The 19894-nt window shown below is 37.2% G+C and overlaps 1 protein-coding gene across 4 annotated transcripts in view; it reads right to left on the reverse strand.

The window, feature by feature from the left end:
* HERC2 (HECT and RLD domain containing E3 ubiquitin protein ligase 2) overlaps positions 1–19894 on the reverse strand; it is a 112525-nt gene that overhangs the window by 79467 nt on the left and 13164 nt on the right. For 3 of the 4 annotated variants that reach the window (XM_080377359.1, XM_080377358.1, XM_080377360.1), the window contains exons 4-6: positions 13345–13482; positions 2365–2584; positions 652–752 (exon numbers count right to left, since the gene is read on the reverse strand). In XM_080377359.1, the coding sequence (XP_080233485.1) occupies positions 652–752; positions 2365–2584; positions 13345–13482 (459 nt within the window). The remainder of the gene's footprint in view (positions 1–651; positions 753–2364; positions 2585–13344; positions 13483–19894) is intronic. The other variant, XM_080377361.1, reaches the window with a different exon arrangement.

Genomic DNA, 19894 nt, shown 5'->3' on the forward strand with positions numbered 1-19894 from the left:
TTTTCAAATGACCATTTTTACTGCAAGACTTCTGAAGCACTATCTGCTTTACGAAAAAAACCCAAACATTCAGAAAGGTGACAACTCATCCCACTATGCATCCACTGAGGAAATCAGAGAAAGAACTAGGACTGGCTAGACAAAGAGTAAGCTGAACAGCTGCCATCTGAACAAACAGCACAGACTGAGATAAACAGGTAGGTCCAAGTGACACAGCTGACCAATCTGCCAACCTCTGCAATTTGACAATTGCTGACAAGTACACAAACTAAATACAAGTTTCACACTATTGCTCTAATGTCCTTTTCTAAGCTGCTACTATTCGTGTTGCAGTACAGTGGATCTACCCCGTCTGAAGATTAAATCCAACTTTTCTGAAACCTGGCATTAAAAAGATGTTCTCTTCATGAAATCTCAATTTGCCTTCCTAAGGATAAAAGTGCCCCAGCACAGTATTGGTACTGGCTTGGATGTCTTCGATCATCCACACTATCGTTGGGCATAATACCAGATGAACATAAAACACAATTATGCAAATCCAACAGTTATAAATGTATAGTTCTATGCAAATATGTAATATACACAAGTTTTAACGAATCATCTGCCCTATAATAAAAAAAATATATGAAGTATGCTACAGAGGAGACCCACCTGACCTCCAGGCTCTACGAAGGAACGCAAACGCAAATGAAAGTGCTGCTCGGGATCCAACTCGTGCGAGTCCTTCTACACCTTTTCCCACAGGTCTTGGGCTAAATAACATTATATATGCATTGTCTTGATATAATTTACTAGTATAAATATATATTACAATATAGTTATTTGTATAACTTTATGTCCTACGATTTTATAATTTAGCTATATGCATGCATATTACACAATTTTTATTGGCAAAGAATTGTAATTGCCTTTTAAGAATGAAGGTTACCAACATCAAAATGTCAACAACCAAAATTCAATTTAAGTTGCTCCAAAAAACGACTGATTGAATTCCCAATATCAAAAAGCTTCACAGAGAAAAAGACTGGCATAATTGACTGCCATCAGAAAGACGCCTGTAGTTACTCAGAGTGAAATTATAATGGTGTATTCAAAATACACAGATGCAGTGTACTTCATGTACTCATTATTCACTCAGGAAGTTTATACTTCTTGTTAATTTGGACTGCATAAACTATGTTTATAGGCTTTTTAAATGAATCTTCAATTACTGATAATTAATTCCATCAATTTTGTCATTTCTCATCTCTCTATTCAAGTGTCAATGTTAGAAATCTCTCTGCAGCTTTGGTATTGGTGTACATAAGGAATACATATAGCTTGAACTTTTGTTAATACCCACTGCACTCGCATACATTTCTGTTAACTTTTTTAATGCAAACGATCACATTAATTAAAGTAAGCTTTCCTTTGTACTTAACAACAGGAGATTCTCTACTGCTTCCTCTCAGAAAGACACCAACAATTTTATGTTCGTTTTCACCTCACATCAAAAGAAAGTGAACTACTTGAGACTTTTTCAAGACAGAAAAAATTTTAACCGGCATTTTTAGATATATGATACATTAAATATACCAGTGCTTTTTAATCAGAATTGAAAAAAATAAATTCAGAGAACAGACTATTCAGACAAAGGTATCATTGTAAGAACACCAATCCCATAATAGCTAGTCATGGTATCTACTAAACACCTCCTTTAATTTTTGAAGCTAGAGACAATCTAACATAAAAACTTCCCTGGCTCAATAGCTTGTTCTGTCAGACAGCAACCCTGTTCAACTATTGAACAACTTCTTTATCTCCTTAGCTGACAGATTATTTTTTTTCTGGTTTTAGGTCAATAAGCTATCTAGACAGGGAAAGTAATCAGACAATTTCTTATTCAGTTAGTTCACTTGAATGTTCAATTACAACATTTCTCACCCAAGCTACAGAAAACTATGTTCAAATTATATGTATTTGTATTTTTAAACTTGTAATGTACCTTAACCGACCAAATATTGACAAAAGATATACTAATGTAACCTCCACCAGCATCATTTCTGAAATAGGCTTCTCCATACTTTCTAGCTGAGTAGAACAAAAGGAATACCTCAATAAAAGTATACTTACAGCTCAAAGAATAACATTTACAGCAGTGCATTACAATAAAAACTCACCAGTAAGAACAGAGACACTATAAGCAAGCATCAGCCAAGGAGGAAAACTACATAGCAGATAACACCATGTAAAACCATCTTAAGAAATAAGAAGAGCTTCTTTAGTGCTAATGTGTATGAGGAGGAAGAGATCCCATTAAGCTCTCACACACAGGTTGATTATGACTTTTCTAATGTATTAACTTATTCATGCGCGTGTCATTACCTTTTCTTATCCACAGCAGGCAGAGGAATACTACTGCTTTTCCACTTCACTTTGACATTCTCCTGAAGAACTGTTCTGTTCAATGCAATGAAATATCGTTCCAGGATAACTAGCCTCTGCTTTAGCCTCATAGCTGAAAGAGCTGTTGTAGCTGTTTGTGTAGTGAGAGTTTGCTGTTCCTTCACTAGTACCTGAAGGCATTCCTTCAATTCATTCACATCTGAGAATCAGACAAAGGTATCATTGTATGGGTGTTCATCTTTGCTATATACAGTATCAAGTAAAATTAAGGCAAACTGGAAACTGTCAACCAACCAGAAGCCTGAACCTCAAAACCCAGGGAAACTCCCCGTTTCCTTACCTAATTTGCACATTTCTCATCCACAGTATTACATAATCACAATCATACTTTGCAGGTGTTTAGAAAAAGGTTATAATCAAAACTGGGTTTGTGTGAACACATCTGAACCTTCGTATTTCACGTGTGAAATTAAACCATCATAGGAAATATTCACACATTTTAACATAAAGTTAGATAGCAAATTCTTATCATCTGACCTCAGAGTCACAGTTTTCTTAAGTGCCTGCAACAACCTTGCAAGTCCTCACAAGGCTATGCTTTCATTTTGCACTAATGCACATTATCTTAAGTTTCTCAGAAGTTATAAAATTACTCTCAGAAGCTCTAGGATCACTGCCAAGAGCTGCTAAGCTTCTGAAACAAACAACATCAGAAATTTAAGATGCTTGCAAGTACTATCAGCAAATACAAGATCTGACTTCTGTACCAACAACTAAAGAATTAATTCCTCACTAACCAGAAAAAGCAGTCAACAGCCCAAAGTCCTAGTAATCTACTAACAGATGGTAACAAGTACAGTTTAAAAAAAAAATACAAAAAAACCCGACACACTCAACCATTTTAAAATAAAAATTTGGAAACTGTGCATTTTTACATTCTCTGTAGCTTTAATTCCTAGGACAAACAGCAAAGCAGTGCATCCTTAGAAGGGTTCTTTTCTGTCCCTTTATTAACAGTCCAATCACTCAGCCACCCCAGCCTGCTTTGCACTGCATTATTGTAATTGTCCCTAAGCCAACCACATTTGTTGCCTGGCTGCTTCGCAGAAGTACCTTTGTTTTAACTGATGCTGGACTAAGGGGTACGAAAAAAAGCCTACGTCTGCATGTATGTAATAGTGTTCATGAGAAGATGAACACAACCTTAAAGAAACCAAACAAAACCAAAAAACCCCAGAAAACCAATACTTTATTGCAACAGCTGCCTCCAAGCTATAGAAATTTAAACACATTTACAATAGTCTCTAGAGTTGAAAATTGTATCTAATGAGGCACAATTTTTTTTTTTTTTTTTTTTGCAACTGTAAATATATGAAGTATTTCAAAGTTTTGTCCTTACTGCAACGCATCTTTAAGCGCCCAGGAGAGAATTCAAGGGGGCCTTCTCTGCCACCAGATCACATTGCACAGTCACTTACAGTTTGCCGTCAGCCTTCATCCCAGCCTGTTTTCAACATTGCTACTCACATTTCACCATTTCATAATGTGTTAGATTCCTTTCCCTAAGGCAATTTACATCTTTCCACCTGACTATGAGGAACAACTTATTTTTTCAACAAGTAAGAATAGATTAAAAAGTGTTCCTTGCAGTCTAGACCTTAAAAAAAAATTAGACAAAAGCAATAGCAGTTATTAGACAAATTCATACCTTGACTCAAACAACACGAAATGTAACAAAACCACAAGAAGTATGACAAAAAATCCAGACTGTCCTTAACATTAGCCCTACAAAGAACTCTATAGCCAGTTACATAAAAAATGGCCAGGTTACATACATACAGCTACTCCAGATCACAATGTAAAGTAATACATGAATAAAACAGATGCCTGAAAGGCAGGTTTGATTGGTTTGGTTTGGCTTTATTATTATGACCATATAGAAGTTTACTTGGAAAGTTTAATGGATGACTATCAATACCCAGTCTGAAGCTCCAGTCTACCTCCAGGTTGATCCAACTAAAATTTTGTTTCATTAAAAACCACAATTTTGAGAAAAAAAAAAAATCTCAGACGCAAAATGTTAGCAGTACTTAGAACACTAAACTAAAAACTTCCACCAAAAATAAACTGTTTGTTCTGAGGCTGCTGCTGTTACTTTAGGTGTGCCTTAACCTTTATTTTGTAGGCAGAAATACAAAAAACCATATTGCAGCAAGCACATGGCTTCTGCGCTTCAGAGTATCATAGCAGAACGTGGTCAATACTGACATGCCAGTTCCATGATCCATCTAAACAAACCATCAGAAGACATAAAAATCAGGGTTTTTCTTCCCTGCATGAACACTAAAGCCCTAATCAACCTCTAAATACCACCAAGATATTATTTTTACAATGAAGTAAAAAATGACCATAGTCTCCACTTCACAAAGAGGCTTTTCTTAACATTGCTCTTTTTGGCAGCCGATTTCATTCTGCAGATTCATTCCCCACATTATTGTCTCATATATCTACAGGAAAAGTAAAGTAACAGTCAGCGAAGAAAACCCAAGGCACTCTAATTAATGCATATGTTTGGGTAAGAGAAAGTCTCTGGTGCTACAGAAATCAAGCACTAGGTGCCAGACTCAGCAGAGTCTGTAACAGCTACAGCATTCACCGTTCCTTCCCTGGGGGGAGTTATCTAAATGTGGACACCCTCTAAAATTATTTCTGAGAGTTGGAGAATTAGATGAAGCAGCCCCCTCATTTCAAAATAACATGCTTATTAAACATATGTCATTGGGACTACTGGAAAAAAACCCTTAGGACAGGCAGAAGCCACCTACAATCTTCCAGCAATTACTTTATGAGGAACTTTCCCCAAAAGTCTACAGCTGCACATCTTTCAAACCACTTTCAACCAACTACAGTACTGTCATTATCAGCATCCCAGCCATTCTGATGCAGTATGTGACAAACTACTGTATGAACTCTGAATGCATAGAAAACAGAATCCTATGGAAGCACACACAATGAATGCACATCAAGCACCAGTTTTAAAGCTGGCCATTGTATAAACACACAATACTGTGTCTCTGCAGAAAAAAAGAAGTTTCATAGCAGCACCTATACAATTAATTCCTAATGGGTCAGCAATACCGAGGGTAACCTGCAAGACACTCAACATCCTATGCAATGATCTGATAGGACAACTGGCTCATTTGACAAAAAAAGTTATCATTACTGTTGGTTTTAAATGCCTCAAAGGTTCAATTCTGTTTTAATAGTTCACAGACTATGCAATGTTTCAGAAAACAAAACCTCACAATAGCACTTTCTAAAGTAAGAGACTGTAAGAGCAAGTTACTTTGCTTTCCCGTCAATGAAGTCAACATCAACCAAAAAAGTCAAATTTAAACAACAAGGCTAGAAGAGGAATCAATTAAAATCTTGTCTTCACTTGTTAGGAAGAAAAGGGATCTGGAAAGAAAAACTCTGGAAAGAATTTAATTTTCAAGTGATTAGCCCTAAAAATCACAAAGTCTTATATTCAGAAACTAGTAATATGAAGAACTTTTAAGTTACAATACACTGTTTTCAAATACTTAAACGCTGTATGGAAAACTATTTTTTTCTAATCAAAAACATGATTTAGTCTCACCAAGATTCAAACCATAAAAAAATAACCTGCATGAAGCATAAACTTGTTTTATGGATTTAGTTGTAATAAAATTATTTTCTTTCCCCCTTCTCACCTTGCCTTCACAGTCTCAAGTGGCTACAATTTTAGAAAGGCTTTCTACGGAAATTAAATAATTCCACTCTTAAATATTTTATCCATTTATACATTTATTTAGTATTTCCAGAATGCAAAATAAAGTTCTCATGCAAAGTGCAATAAAGGCTGGAACAGTTTAAAGCGGTCTTGTAACTCAGACATCTCAAAAACAAGCCAAGGACTGTCCTATTTTATTAAAAGCAACACTATTTTTAAGTGAAATGTATCTATACGCTTCCTCACTTTAAATCTTCTCTTATACTGTAAGTAAATTTATCTTTAAAAAAAATTCAGTTCAACTTCAGAAAGATTTAAATATATCTGGAATCAATCCAATGAAATTGGTTTCAATAAACCCTCAAGTCTGAACACCACTTATTACCAATGAACTACATAGTCTGATGAGAGAATAGCTTATTAATAGTAACGATTCAAATTTCATCTGAAAAGGTTGCAGGGAACACTTTAAACAAAACTGTTCATATGCCACTACATCAGTCCTTGATGCTAACCACCCGTTGCAATGCTTTGCTTTGTCTGTTATTTTATGAAGGGTGGAGACACACTATTCACTAATCCATACCTACATTATCAAAGTTGAAGTCATACCATACAAGTTTAAATCCTCAAACTACCATTAGCAGAATACTTGTTAACTGACAACTATAGTAAGATATGATTCTGGCTGTGGTGGAGATAGGTAAGGGGCTTACCATCTTCTGTTAAAATTTATCACATCCCTCCCTCCCTCCCTCCCCTCAACAACTAACATAACTATGTATCTTCACTTCTTCATTCCTCCTGCCAGAAGTTCTCTGCATTAGAAGGAAAAATAGCATTTGTGTTTAACCCCAACAATCAGAACTGAGAAGTTCCATGTTATTTAGGTATGCCAGCAAAACCGGGGTGGGGGGCAAACCAAGCAACTGAAGACAGTAGCTTCTTTAACCATTTCAGCCACAGCCAGAACACTAACTTGACATGAGCCTTAAGACAGGTAGCCAAAGGCATGTTTGCACCTGTTTTAGCAGCTAAAATAAATCATTTAACATATTAAATGGTTTCTTAATGCTTATTTTATTAGCTCTTGTATGGAACACCATGGGCTTGTAACTGGTATATTAAGGACCTTAAAAATGCCAATATCAAACAGAAAAGCTTCAAAGACTTTGGTTGAGTCACAAGCTTCAGTAAAGGCAAATATAGATGCTACGGTGTGGAGAGATTTCAGACCTAAAAAAATCAAAACACATTTCAAAGAGAATTTGGCAAGAATCTACTGTTATAATGAGCACACATTCCTGTAAGCAGCAGAACTAACGTGCTCTAATTTCCTAGAGATTTTTATATTTTGTCTCCTCCTTCCCCTTCCACTACACAGTATTTTCACTGGACAAAGAGCAGACAGAAGATGCACTTGGCTTGGCTTAACAGACATCTAATGATGCCTATAAGCCATCACCACAGAATGAGTGGATGCAACATCTGAGAGGGAAAAACAAACATGCAATCACAGACACGTCATTTCCTTAAAAAAACAAAGCTAAATATGTTCCCCAAATTATTTTATACTAACAAAGAATATAATTTCTACAGGGCATTTAGCTTCCTTCTCTCTGCTTCTGTATTCAGAAACTGACCATCAGCAGACCTCACCTTATTAGTATTCAGTAGGAGAAATAATGAATGGTTGCATGCACATTCAGAATGCATCTTGTTATGTGGCCGGGTGCTTAATTTTCAAAAGTTGTATATCCTGAGAAAAACTTGTTTAAATTGATGCTCAAATAGTCATGCACATAACAAAATAGCAAGAACTAAGACTTGTGTGTGTAAAAATATATACACACATGCACATACCCCTTAAGAACATAAACAGCAACCACATAAGATACTTAGAGCTGGACAACAGCTTTCAAGTTGGAGGGGGGGTAGGGGGGTGAGGGATGTGTGTGTGGAAAGGAGACAAGTTAAAATCTCCTCCAAGAAGTAAAAAAGTAAAAGAAAAAAAAAGATGGAGTTCTAAGAAATGTAAAACAGGAGGTCAGATTTCAACCTCTGACCAAACCATTCTTTTGTCAGCATTTCTAAATCTAAATTTGAAAGCATTCATCAAGAAATTTTATTAAAGTAGAAAATGTCACTATAAAGGAGCTTAAAAAAGTTTCTCGAAGGCGATGACTGCTTTTAACTACTTTTGAACCCAATACAAATTTAATTTTAATCATGTAACTAAGAGCCCTTACAGGATGAAAGTTCTGCCTGTCTCCTCTCTCACAAAGCAAACACAGGAAGATTTGACTGCTGTTGGTAGCAACACATTCTCAACAGTATCTCACTGAACTCACATGGGTAATTTTAACCTGCCCCCTTCAGCATAGCCTCCAAAGCATTTCTTGGTGCAATCAGCCACACTAACAACATTGGAAAAATAAGATGCAGCACCGTCTGTAAACAAGCCCTCGTTCATACATGAGGAAACCCCAGACGTGTAACATCATGACACTGATTTACCAGCATAATAGATTAAGATTAATTCATAATATAAACCAGATCTGACTACACACAAAAATCATATTCCCACTTCAGCTGTGTATTGTTTATTCATTTAAGGATGTTTGCATTAAGATTATTTACTTAGTTGCCCTACATAGGAAACAGAACACTAACATTCCTCCTGAAACTTACAAGTATAAAGTAGCATTTTCTATTCAGACAGCAATGAAGGTGAATGTAAACTAACCTTGTCTGCCAGTATGCAATATCTAGTATCTCAAACATACAAAATGAGATCAGATTACAGTGAATTTGAATCATATCTCTCTAAAAGTTAAGGGGATTTTTATACACATAGTTGTTGCACCAGTTGGGGTGTTTATTTTCTTCAAGAAATAAAAACTACCTTACCTCAAGTGGTATTAATAAATACATATTTATTAAAACCATACCCACAAAGGGAGCTGGCTCTACAATGTTAAGCCTTGAGAAAGATTTAGCCAGTGGTTTTTCCCTAAGACAAAAAACAAAAACTAAAAACAAAACCAAAACACAACAAAAAAAGAAACAGGATTCATCTCAAGGGAAAACTGCACTTTCAGATGGAAGTTGAAAATGCTCAAATCTCTCACACTTTATAGCTATGAAGATACAGTGTATCAGAGACGTTTCTAAACACCCAATATTAACATATATTAAATGCTAGGGGTTAGAACTCTCAACACTGGTAGACACACATACGGAATGCATCCAGGAGCATAAATGAATAGCTGATACACACTTAGGAGCAACAAGTCCCACAGAAACCTGTATAAATTCCTCTGCTGTTCCATACATGCATAAATAGTATCAAAATGGAGACAACTGTTTAGTTCATTAGGTCTGTTGGTACTACTTAAGCAACGATGACAGCCAACTGCAAAAGTATGAAGGCAATTAAGTAAGGGAACAATGAAATGGTAGATGTACACTGATGAGCAAGGGAAACAAAATCCCAGGTTTCCCTGTTCAAAGGTCTCCAAAGGACCTTTTACTCAGGAATGAGATCTTGGCACTACAGCAGGATAGATCCAAGAAATTGGTCCACTGTAAATAGCAGCTAGAAAAACAGGGCATCGAGACAGAACAAAAACCAGAGATCATTATATCACTTCACAAAACCCACAGCTGAAGTGGTATATACAGTTCCCAACCCATCTTCCACAGCATAAAACAGGGGGAGAGTGGTGGGTAGGAACAAGAAAGGAAAGAGCTAAATGTTTAGTACACCTTCTGTACACAAAGAGATTTTATCATGAGATAAAATCCTCAGTGAGGAAAAAGTATAACCAGGGATGATTATGACAGAATCCTTAAAACACAAAAAACACACCCCACCAGCGCTGGGGAAGATAGGTAAGGAACAACCACTCACTGGTTCTTCCAAATGTAAGGACAACAGGGCATTAGGTGAAACCAACAGATGCCAACATCAAGTCAAGGACTAGGAGGAGATAATATTCATGTGATCAACAGTTGAATTACAAAGCTCCCTGCTACATGTAACTGTGGATGCTAAAAGTTCAGAATGTTCAAAAGGGACAAATAGGAAAAAAAAAAATCAACATCAAAGATCTTAAAGCCTACCAAGTTATGCCATGCACACTCATGCTCCAGCAAAACAAAATGCAGAGGAATCCAAACACACCTTCTCATTCTTCCATATCACCACCTCTGGCTCAAAGTCTATAGGCTACAGATAATGTATAAATATAAGACCTAATCACTCACTTGGCTACTGCTATTTATGCTGTTGCTGTCAGGACACTGGACTAGACTGCCCTTTGGTTTGACTCAATACAGCCAATCTAAAGCATATCACAACCAAGAAAAAGAAGCCCAAAAAAACCTAAACACTGCTCTATTTTCTGTAGGTTTTGAACAACTACTTCCTCTTTTTTTTCTCCCCATATCCAGGGCTGAACACCAAGACTTCTCTCCAAATCATGTAAGATGTTAAAAAACAAGTATTTTCTTAAAAAGAAAAGTGATGAAAGAAGTAAAACAAGATTTTTTAGGAAGAATCACAAGAACTGGTTAAAGAACACACAAGCTGGTAGGAACAGAATAAGGAACATCCAGCAGGAATAGGTGTTGTAAAGAAGCACTCGTGTCAAAACTGAGGCCTGAATAGTTCAACATTGCCATCAGTTAACAGCCAAATATGAAACAGGTTAACACCAAGATGCAAGAGAGAAGGAAAAACACCTTAAAGTCAAATAATGACTTACCCATGTATTAATTAATCTTACAAATTTTTACAGCACTTGGTGTAAGAAGGCCACTCCAAAAACAACAAAAAAAAAAAAAGGGATATGACCTCTTTGCCCTTTTCTGGCAGAGCAGTGATCTTGGCATATATTAGAACTAGGGAAAGCATTTTGCTTCTCTGAACTTGTGCCAGGATGACAAAACAAGCACAGGGCTTGGGGGTACAAGAAGTACTGCTTCTCAACACACTTCATGAACAGATTTTTGTGTGTGCTCTCAAAATCTGAGCCCTCAGGGGGAAAGGATGTCACAAGGCCCACTGACCTGAATTAGCCTGCTCAAGTTCAATAGCATGATCCTTCACATATCTTTACAAAATGAGATTATTTTAGAAGTGTTGTAATACATAGATACAAACTGTCTAATGTCTAGATACCATTTTCATAATATAAGATTGTAAATCATTAAATTCAGTAAAAATCATTCAGGGTATGGACCTGAAACACAGACTTCAAATGCCTCTTCAGCTCTTTTTGTAGAACTCCAAGCTCACATCTCCAAATTGTATCTTACTATGTTTTCATTTATGTTTTATATTCCTTTACAAGTATGTCTTTAATTCTTACTTGATCAAGAACAACGTATTTAAGAATCAATTCTCCTTTTCAAAAGTTCCTTCCTACTTTTGACAGGCAAATGTTCAAAGGTTCATTTTATTTGTTTATGAAGGCTGACAAAAGAAAAGCTTAAAACAGTTCTCCTTATTTTATGAAACACTTATACGAAGTATTAAAATTCAAATGATTCTCTGTATTTTTTCAAAATTAATTACCAAGCCACAAAAGCTAGGATGGCTCAAAAGGCAACTGTTAGCTGTATTTCCGACAAATACAAAACAAAGTTACCTACAATCATGAACAAAAGCCACCTGTAACACTTCTATAAACGAACTGCAAGTGTGTTTGTAATATTGTTTAAGGATTTGTATGTCACATCTAGGTGATGCAAACTTAGAGCACAAATAGTAACAGAGACCAAGGAATACAAATTTATTAAAGTCTTTAAGTTATTTCTAGAATAAGTATCTGTATGTGTATCAATAAACCATACTATATGTAAGCACTAAAAGTCAATACAAGACAGCAAGTTATTTCTTTCTGAAAACTCCAAACACATGCATCCCTTCTTTTCTAAACAATGTTTTTACCAATTTTTAAGAAATACTTGTAGGGTGAGCTTAAAGGCCATGTCTTGTCCCAAACACCTTGGTCAGTTGGGAGAAGTTTGGTAAGATACTTGGCATTTAGACTACCATTTTGTAAAACAGTTTTATTTCACTCCTCAGCAACAAACACTAAATAAAAAAATAAACCAAAAATAATGTGACCTTCAGCTTACATCACTTCAACATATTCAATTCTCACTCCCCCTTCCAATGTAGTGGCAATTCTTTTCACTCCTCCTACACTGCAAAATTCTGTCTCACTACTAGAGTGACAGCAAGTCCATCTGTCCTCCTGTCCTTAAGAAAAGGGAGCAAGCTGGCTGGCACAGAGCAGAGGACAGCAGACTGGCAGCTGACCTGTGGCTCAACAGAAACAAATAGCTTCCCAAGCAAACAGGGCTACACAAGATGCAGATTCTGGCACTGAAGAGACGATACTTCTCCTAGGGATCTTCAAGTGCTTCTGCATGAGGGGAAAGGAAAAGGGGCACAACAGATGTCTCCAAAGCTGTAAATGCCAACATCTGAATCAGGCAAAATCATGCCCCAGAACTGTAAAACAAACCACTGAAGTGAAGCTGCTTCTGATCTGCTATTTTTAAACACAGACAATTTTAGACAATGAATTGCTGCTCTGCAGTAATAAAGTCTGAGCTTCAACATCAAAATCAGTATTTTACAGAGCCATACATGAAGATGGGAACACACAAACCATTTTACCACTGCCATCATAGATGAGATTACTGCCAGCAAAGGTCAGGACAAGACAGTTAACTGAACTAACGATTTTGAATCAATCATGGGAGGAAGGTCAAACTTATCAACCAGACCATGAAATCAGAAGAAAAATCACCTATTAAACCTTTATTGCCTGCAGAAGATTCAGGCTTCAGAAACTAAGCAATTTCTTTTTAGCATCTGCAACCAAAAGAATAATATTCTGAAGGCATTATAACATTTCACTGCATTTGTCCCAAGTCAGTTTATCATTCCTTCCAGCAGCATGAAAGGTGAAAACTGACTCTTCATGAGTCTAATCAAATCTGAACTTAATTACAGTAAATGTTTAACTTCCACCACAGTTAATCACTTATCCAACTTACTCCACTAACCTAACAGATGCATCTGTCAGCATACACATTTGATCCAATTACTTCCTGATGCTACAGAAGTAGCGATCAATGTAGAATATGTAATGATTCAGTAAGAATATCCAAAACAGTTGTAATACCTGGTTGTTTGCCCCACACCCAGCTCTCAACAATTGATTTGGCCCTGTAAGTGGGCAGTGGAGTCTCCTCTTCATCTTTCTTTTCTTTGTCATTTTGCTCTTCTTTCTTTGATGCAGTTTGGCATTCAGTGCTATCATCTGAAGAAACAAAGCGGGGGGGGTGGGGGGGTGGGGGTGGGTGGTGTAGAAAAAGAGACCAGTTAAGCTTATTTTCCCCTTTAATTCAGTTATTAGAAATGTAAAGGTGAAGTGCCCAGCCCACAAGTTTGCAGAAATATTGTTTATCATTAAGGGGGAGGGGAGGCCATGCGGGGGAAGAAGTAGCATTTTACCATGTTAACTGTCACAGGTGCTAGGTCTCACGTTACATTTCATAAGACTGACCTTAGAATCCAGAAATCACTGCTGTAACCTCCTACTGAGGATGAACATTTAATATCAATACCATATGTAAGGCTTACAAAGGATTTGCAACACACGGTATCACAAAGAATGCACTTTCAAGTCAGATTTTGCTCCCAACTATCCACATTTCTGTAGTATTAATTTGTTTTCATATTACCAACACAGGAAAAAAGACAGCAATTACCTTAATTTCAAAGTTAAGGAGAGCTATATATTGGCATTTACACTAATTTTATGCAGCAGTATTTCAACATCTGTAACATATTCAGCATCTTAGTAATTACCAGCTAATAATGAAAATAATACCACCACTTTCTGCCCAAGCAACAAAACAGCGTTTACAATCCTTTTGAGATCACGTTCATAAAGACAGAACACAGACACTATAGTCACTTATCTCTCTAATCAAAGGTTGCATTTAAGTTCCAATTTTCTAAACACAGTAGAACTAGACACCTGGAAGTCTGTCCTTATTCATACTGGGGACATGGAAAACCATATCCATACCTTCAGTCAGTTCAATGCACAAGACTGCCTTGCAATCAAGGGCCATATTGGCAACTGCTTTCCTCACCCTGACCTTTTCTACAAATACCCTCCAAAGTTTCTCAAGTCCAACACTGAACTTACCCATTAAGAGCTTAGGTTCTACCCATTTTCACCAGGCTCTTAAAGATTACTGGTCTTCCATTCCCATCTGCCAATCTAGTCTACAAAGGCTCCCTCATAAAAGTGCAGGCCACAACAAGCCAGTCAACCATTAGAATCTTGTCTTTTTCCCTATCTCAACCCACACACCCAAAACATACACATTTGTACCAGTGTAAGTCAGAAGACAATAATAAGCAAGAGGTTTACAGCTGCAGCCAGACACAGCATATCTGACCGCAGCCTGCCTCAGACTCACCAGGACCCCACTTGGCGATCAAAGGCTCTCATCACCTCAAATACACAAAATACACCTATCACAATGTACAAAAACATTCAACTCTTTCTATCAGGCCTGAAAAAAATGAATGGGTAATTGGTTGCAACTGGATCTGTGATTGCCTCTGTTAAAAATTTGTTAGACTGTAGACAACAGCACTTCCCAAAATAAACCTTTTTAAGGTGCCTTAATTATACAAGTTTTAAATTAAAGCCAACGCTTCCTAACCTATAACACACACTAGTGCTCAGGAGGTGACTCAGGGAGAACTGGGAGCGCGGTAAAGGAGACAGAACTGCAGCATGCATGCTGAAGCTGAGATTGAGGGCTAAGGGAGGAATAGCAAAGCCACCTAAGAACAGCAAAAAGCAGTTTGGACATCCCACTTGTAAGCAGCAATCATAGAGTGTATAACCATTTCTCTCAAACACCAAGGAACAGCCAGTACTACAGCAATCATCAGCCTGGTAACACATGTCCAAAATGTGACTGAATCTAGCTGTTTCTATTCCAAGGTGCAAGCCAATAATATTAAAAGCACATTCCGTAACAGAGTTAAATCAGTGACTAAGGACCCTGTTTAGCTCCAGTAGTTCAGAATATTCCCACTGTAACACCATAATGTCACTGTCTCTCCACTCACCCACACATCTAGAGGCACACTCCAGAGGGTCTGGGATTTTACTTAGTGGGTAGAAGGGGTTTGTGCCAAGACATTGCATTTTGCAGGCAGCTGGAAGAGAACTTGTTACACTTTCTAACAGATCCTTGGGAAAGGGTGACAACATAGGGCTACAGTCAGTCATTTTGCTCAGCTCCTCCCTGCAAATGGAGAAGGTCCCAGTCCAGGTGGGAACTTAAGCTCTGCATTGTATAGAAACAACCCTGACACACAAATCCACAAGAAGGATTTCCCCTCCCCCATCATCTGTATGATCAGAAAAGGGGAGCAATGAGGAAGAAGTGAGACTGAGTGAGCTAAAAAGCCCATGTCAAAGTTCAACAGACTTTCCAGTATACTTGCAAAAAAACTCATAAGGGACAAAGTTGGTATCACTCTAGATTGAAAGCAGCAACACAGATGCCATAACCGTGGAGACTCAGTTATGCTTAATGAGAGGGATTTATCAAAAGGGAGCCCCAAAGTTTTTTCAGGAAGAGGGGCAGGGAGGAAGAAATCTTGAGTGAAGCCAGCACAGGCCAAAATAACAAGTTTTCAAAACAATGCATGCAGTGTGAAAACCTGTTTTAATTTCATTTTTCTCAGACTGAAGCATGAATATTGTGGTGGAGGAAACACAAAATGTGTACCATTTCCCTGAAAGAACTTTCTCTTAACTGTTTTGGTTTACAATTTTAAGCCTCCAAGCTGAGGTCAGTCAAAACTGAGCAACTCAAGTAGCCATCCTCAAGAAGTTCCTTCATCTTTCAAGCTCACTTAGAGGTTTGCTCCCAAGCCAAAGCGCAGTAGCTTACCACGTGTGCTCTACCTTGCACAGCAATAGCCTAATACAGTATAAGAGAGGATAAAAAGGAAACAGCTAAAGGTGGAACTTACATTTCATAGTCAATGAACAAAATAATGTCACTGTACAGTTGCCTCTGGCACCTGCTACAGCTTGATCTTCTGTTGCTCTTAAATGCCAGTGAACAGTGTCAACAGTGTTAGGAATCCCTCGGTAGAAGGAAAAAGCATGCAACAGTTTCCCAACAGATGTTGCCATTCACAAGGCAGAAAGTTACACAGTGTGCGTTAAACAAGGGTCCTATTTTACAAGCACTCTAAAACAGTATTCGGCAGTCCCAGATCCAGGAAATCTTTCAGCTGCAATACAAAATAATAATTTGATTTCTGTCAAAGAGCTTTTCTTTTATATGTATATACACATGCATAAACTTCATTTGATAATTATTTGTGAAGGAAGGATGCATGCCTAACCATTTGCAAATCATGTTTACACAGCCTTCCAGGTGTAGAAGTCCAGGTGACAGAAAATTCTGATCTCGTAATCCTAATCAGAAATAAAGTTTCTTTTCTTCCCTGGTATATTATTTTTTAAAAAGCATTTTTAAACTATCTGTTGAATATGCAATAAAGCATTTTACACTTATGAAGTCAAACTGTCCAACAGGGTGACTACAGACTTCCCTTTATCCTGCAAAGAGAGTATAATAATTACAGCTGAGTACTGAATGCTCGAGACACTGGGTACAGCCAATATAGCTGGGTCGAGGCAAGGAGAAAATAGAAGACGCACGTTTCTCAATTTTAACAAGTTCTTTCTTGCACAAGGAGGCTCAAAGCAGGAGCCAGCCTATATGCCTGCTCACTACTACAGTTTGGTACATACATGGTCTGAACAGTAGCCGCCACCATAACCAAATTCCCACGTACTGTATCATAAAGATTTAGTTTCTGCCAGCCTCTCTGGAATCACTTGTGGCATTTGGACTTTATTATCTATTTGCAGGTGCAACACTGAATGAGGTTTGTGGATTCAATGGCACTATGCTGACAAAAGTCCAGCTTTCAGGAAAGGGGGAACAGAAGCAAAGAGGAAGCCCACAATGTTTACCAAAGGCAGGACAGAGGCATGAAGCTGATAATTTTCTGGTTTTGCCCTGGAACTTAAAATAGCTAACTGAAACAGAAATCTCCACTTATACAGAAGTTTGCAGAATCAAAAATTTAACAACCACCCACAAAAGAGAGACCTATGTAGTTGACTGGTAATGTCTTAAAATTTTGCATTAATGGTTCTCTAACTTAAAAATTTAGTAAGAACAACACTAATTAATATTTCTTATTATTTTTAGTACATAGTTTCCAGCACACAAGATATTAATCTCATCCAAATTTCCTCAGATCAGTCTAATTATCTTTTAAGTACACGCCATGTTGCAAGTGCACCTGTATCTGGACATCACTTCTGTCACAGCTGTGTCCTCAGATGATACTTGGAAACAAGCAAATCTGCTAAACACGTTTATCAAAGCTGTTTTGCTTAAAGTGCCATGAAGAAAAAACAAAGAGGTTATTCCTAACCACATGTTCTTGCTAACAGAGGGGGAATAATACACCACTTGCATATTCTTCCCAGAGAGAAAAGGAATGCTTTTTGCTATCAATAGCAGGTTCTTCAATCTATTGCCAGTGCCAATACCCACTGAAAGAATGAAGTACCTCTTCTGAGCAGCCCAGTCAGCACCAACACAGCACTACAGCACTAATGAAGAAAAGGAGTTACAATGGATAGGGATAAATCAAAGCTTTTTAAAACAGACTGATTTTTTTTTTTACAAAAAGACTACTTCAGCAACATCTTCAATTTCTCTCCGAATTAGTCAATTTAGCAGCAAAATCTGAATATTGAGATTAAAATTTATTGCTTTTTATATAAACCCCATTATTTGTATGTACTTTTCCCTCTCTTCTTGAATTACTTTTATAGATTGTTTAGGCAAAAAAAAGTAACTACCAACTAAACAGACAAAAATACTCCAGCCTTTTATTTCATGAAACTCAATTTGAGCTGCAAGTTCAGAGATGTAAACTAACCACCAGTTTTTCTGGTTCCACAATTCACTACTGCCTAATAGAATCAAATAATCTGATTGATATTAACCAAAAAAAGACTTGATTAGTTTTTCTTCTCAAAGCTCAAATCCAGCAAGCAAGATGGTTGTATTTTACCAATCCTGTAGGCCAGCACAATGGTATTTATGAATGCTAATTTCACCGAAAGACAACACATGCACTAATTTTAAAGACATAAGAGCCTGAAAAAGCTGTATTTAAATGTCTAAACTACTGTAGCTTTTCAAGAAATAGATGTTTTACAAGTATCTATGCAGAAGAACGCAAACACTCCAGCTGAGGAAATGAACATAACGTGATCTGTGCTGTATAATACCTACACTTAACCCCTCCAGAAGGGAGGGCAAGGGGAAGGTGTTGTTTCAATTTTTCTTTGCTACTCACTATCCAACTCTTAATTTAATTTTATTTATTGCCAATTAAGATATTTTCTCCAAACCAAGTCTATTTTGCCCATGAAAGTAACTGGTAAGTCATCTCCCTAGCCTTATCTTGACCCATGAGCTTTTCCATTTTGTTTTCTTCCTCTGCCCTGTTGAAGAGGGGCAGTGAGTGAGAAGCTGGGTGGGCAGCTAGCAAAGGTCAGCCCACCACAATACAGTACAGGAAACAAGTGGCAGTCTTGGTTTAATAAAGAAAAAACCCACACACAACACCAAGCACAAAACACACCAGTTATAAAAGCTTTCAGAAGCCTTATCACAGTTCGAACCACTGACATTTTAAGATTAAAAATTGCCTTATTTCTACAGTAAGCTGTTAGAATTTCTGTATTTTTAAGTAACAGTACCCTACCGCCTTTAACACCTCATATCTTTTTGATCCTTCGAAGTCATGTGTACGTACATACTTCCAGCAAACAACAAAAAGAAGTTTCACATCATTCAGAATAGGTGTCCCAAGTGTGAATAAACATATTAAGTCATGGATGATTGACTTGCTTAGGACTTCTGGGTTTTTACATTATACTGCTCTCTACATTTTGGATCAGAACTGACAGCTTGCATTTTCCTATTTGACATTTCAATGATACCCCTGAAAACAAATAGCAATTATACTATGATATCTCTCCATAAGCTTTCTCAGAATCATTGAAGTACTACAGCACTGTAACGAACCAATATGGGTATTTAGCAATAAAGATACTGGAAGAATTGTTTTCTGTCAAAAACCCACAGTTACAACTCTAAAAACAATGTGTGAGCATCTGGCACAAAAAGAGGAAACTGCATCGATTTCACATGTAAAGCAGATATTTACTTTAATATATTGTCTTTATTATTATAGATGTCTGTTATCTTTTTGCTGCATGAGAGCAGAGTGTGCTGAATCCTTATACCACTACTGTCACAATACCTCTATCGTGAGCTGTCAGTGAATGGCAAAGCATCACCCACAGTTCATTTAGAGGATAACCCCTCCCTTCACTGCATCAAGTTCATGATGCCTTCTAATAATACACATGAAACTAGCCAATCCCAAGAAAAGAAATACTACACTACCTCCACTCATTTAATGAGCAGCTGTTGTAGTACCCTTTTCTATAAGATCAGCTGTAGCTTTTTCCAGTATCAACAATAATATTCATAAGGCCCAGCAGCAGCATGACAAAAGAGTTT

Source organism: Falco punctatus, assembly GCF_963210335.1.
Source record: "Falco punctatus genome assembly, chromosome: 2".
Taxonomy (NCBI): Eukaryota; Metazoa; Chordata; class Aves; order Falconiformes; family Falconidae; genus Falco; species Falco punctatus.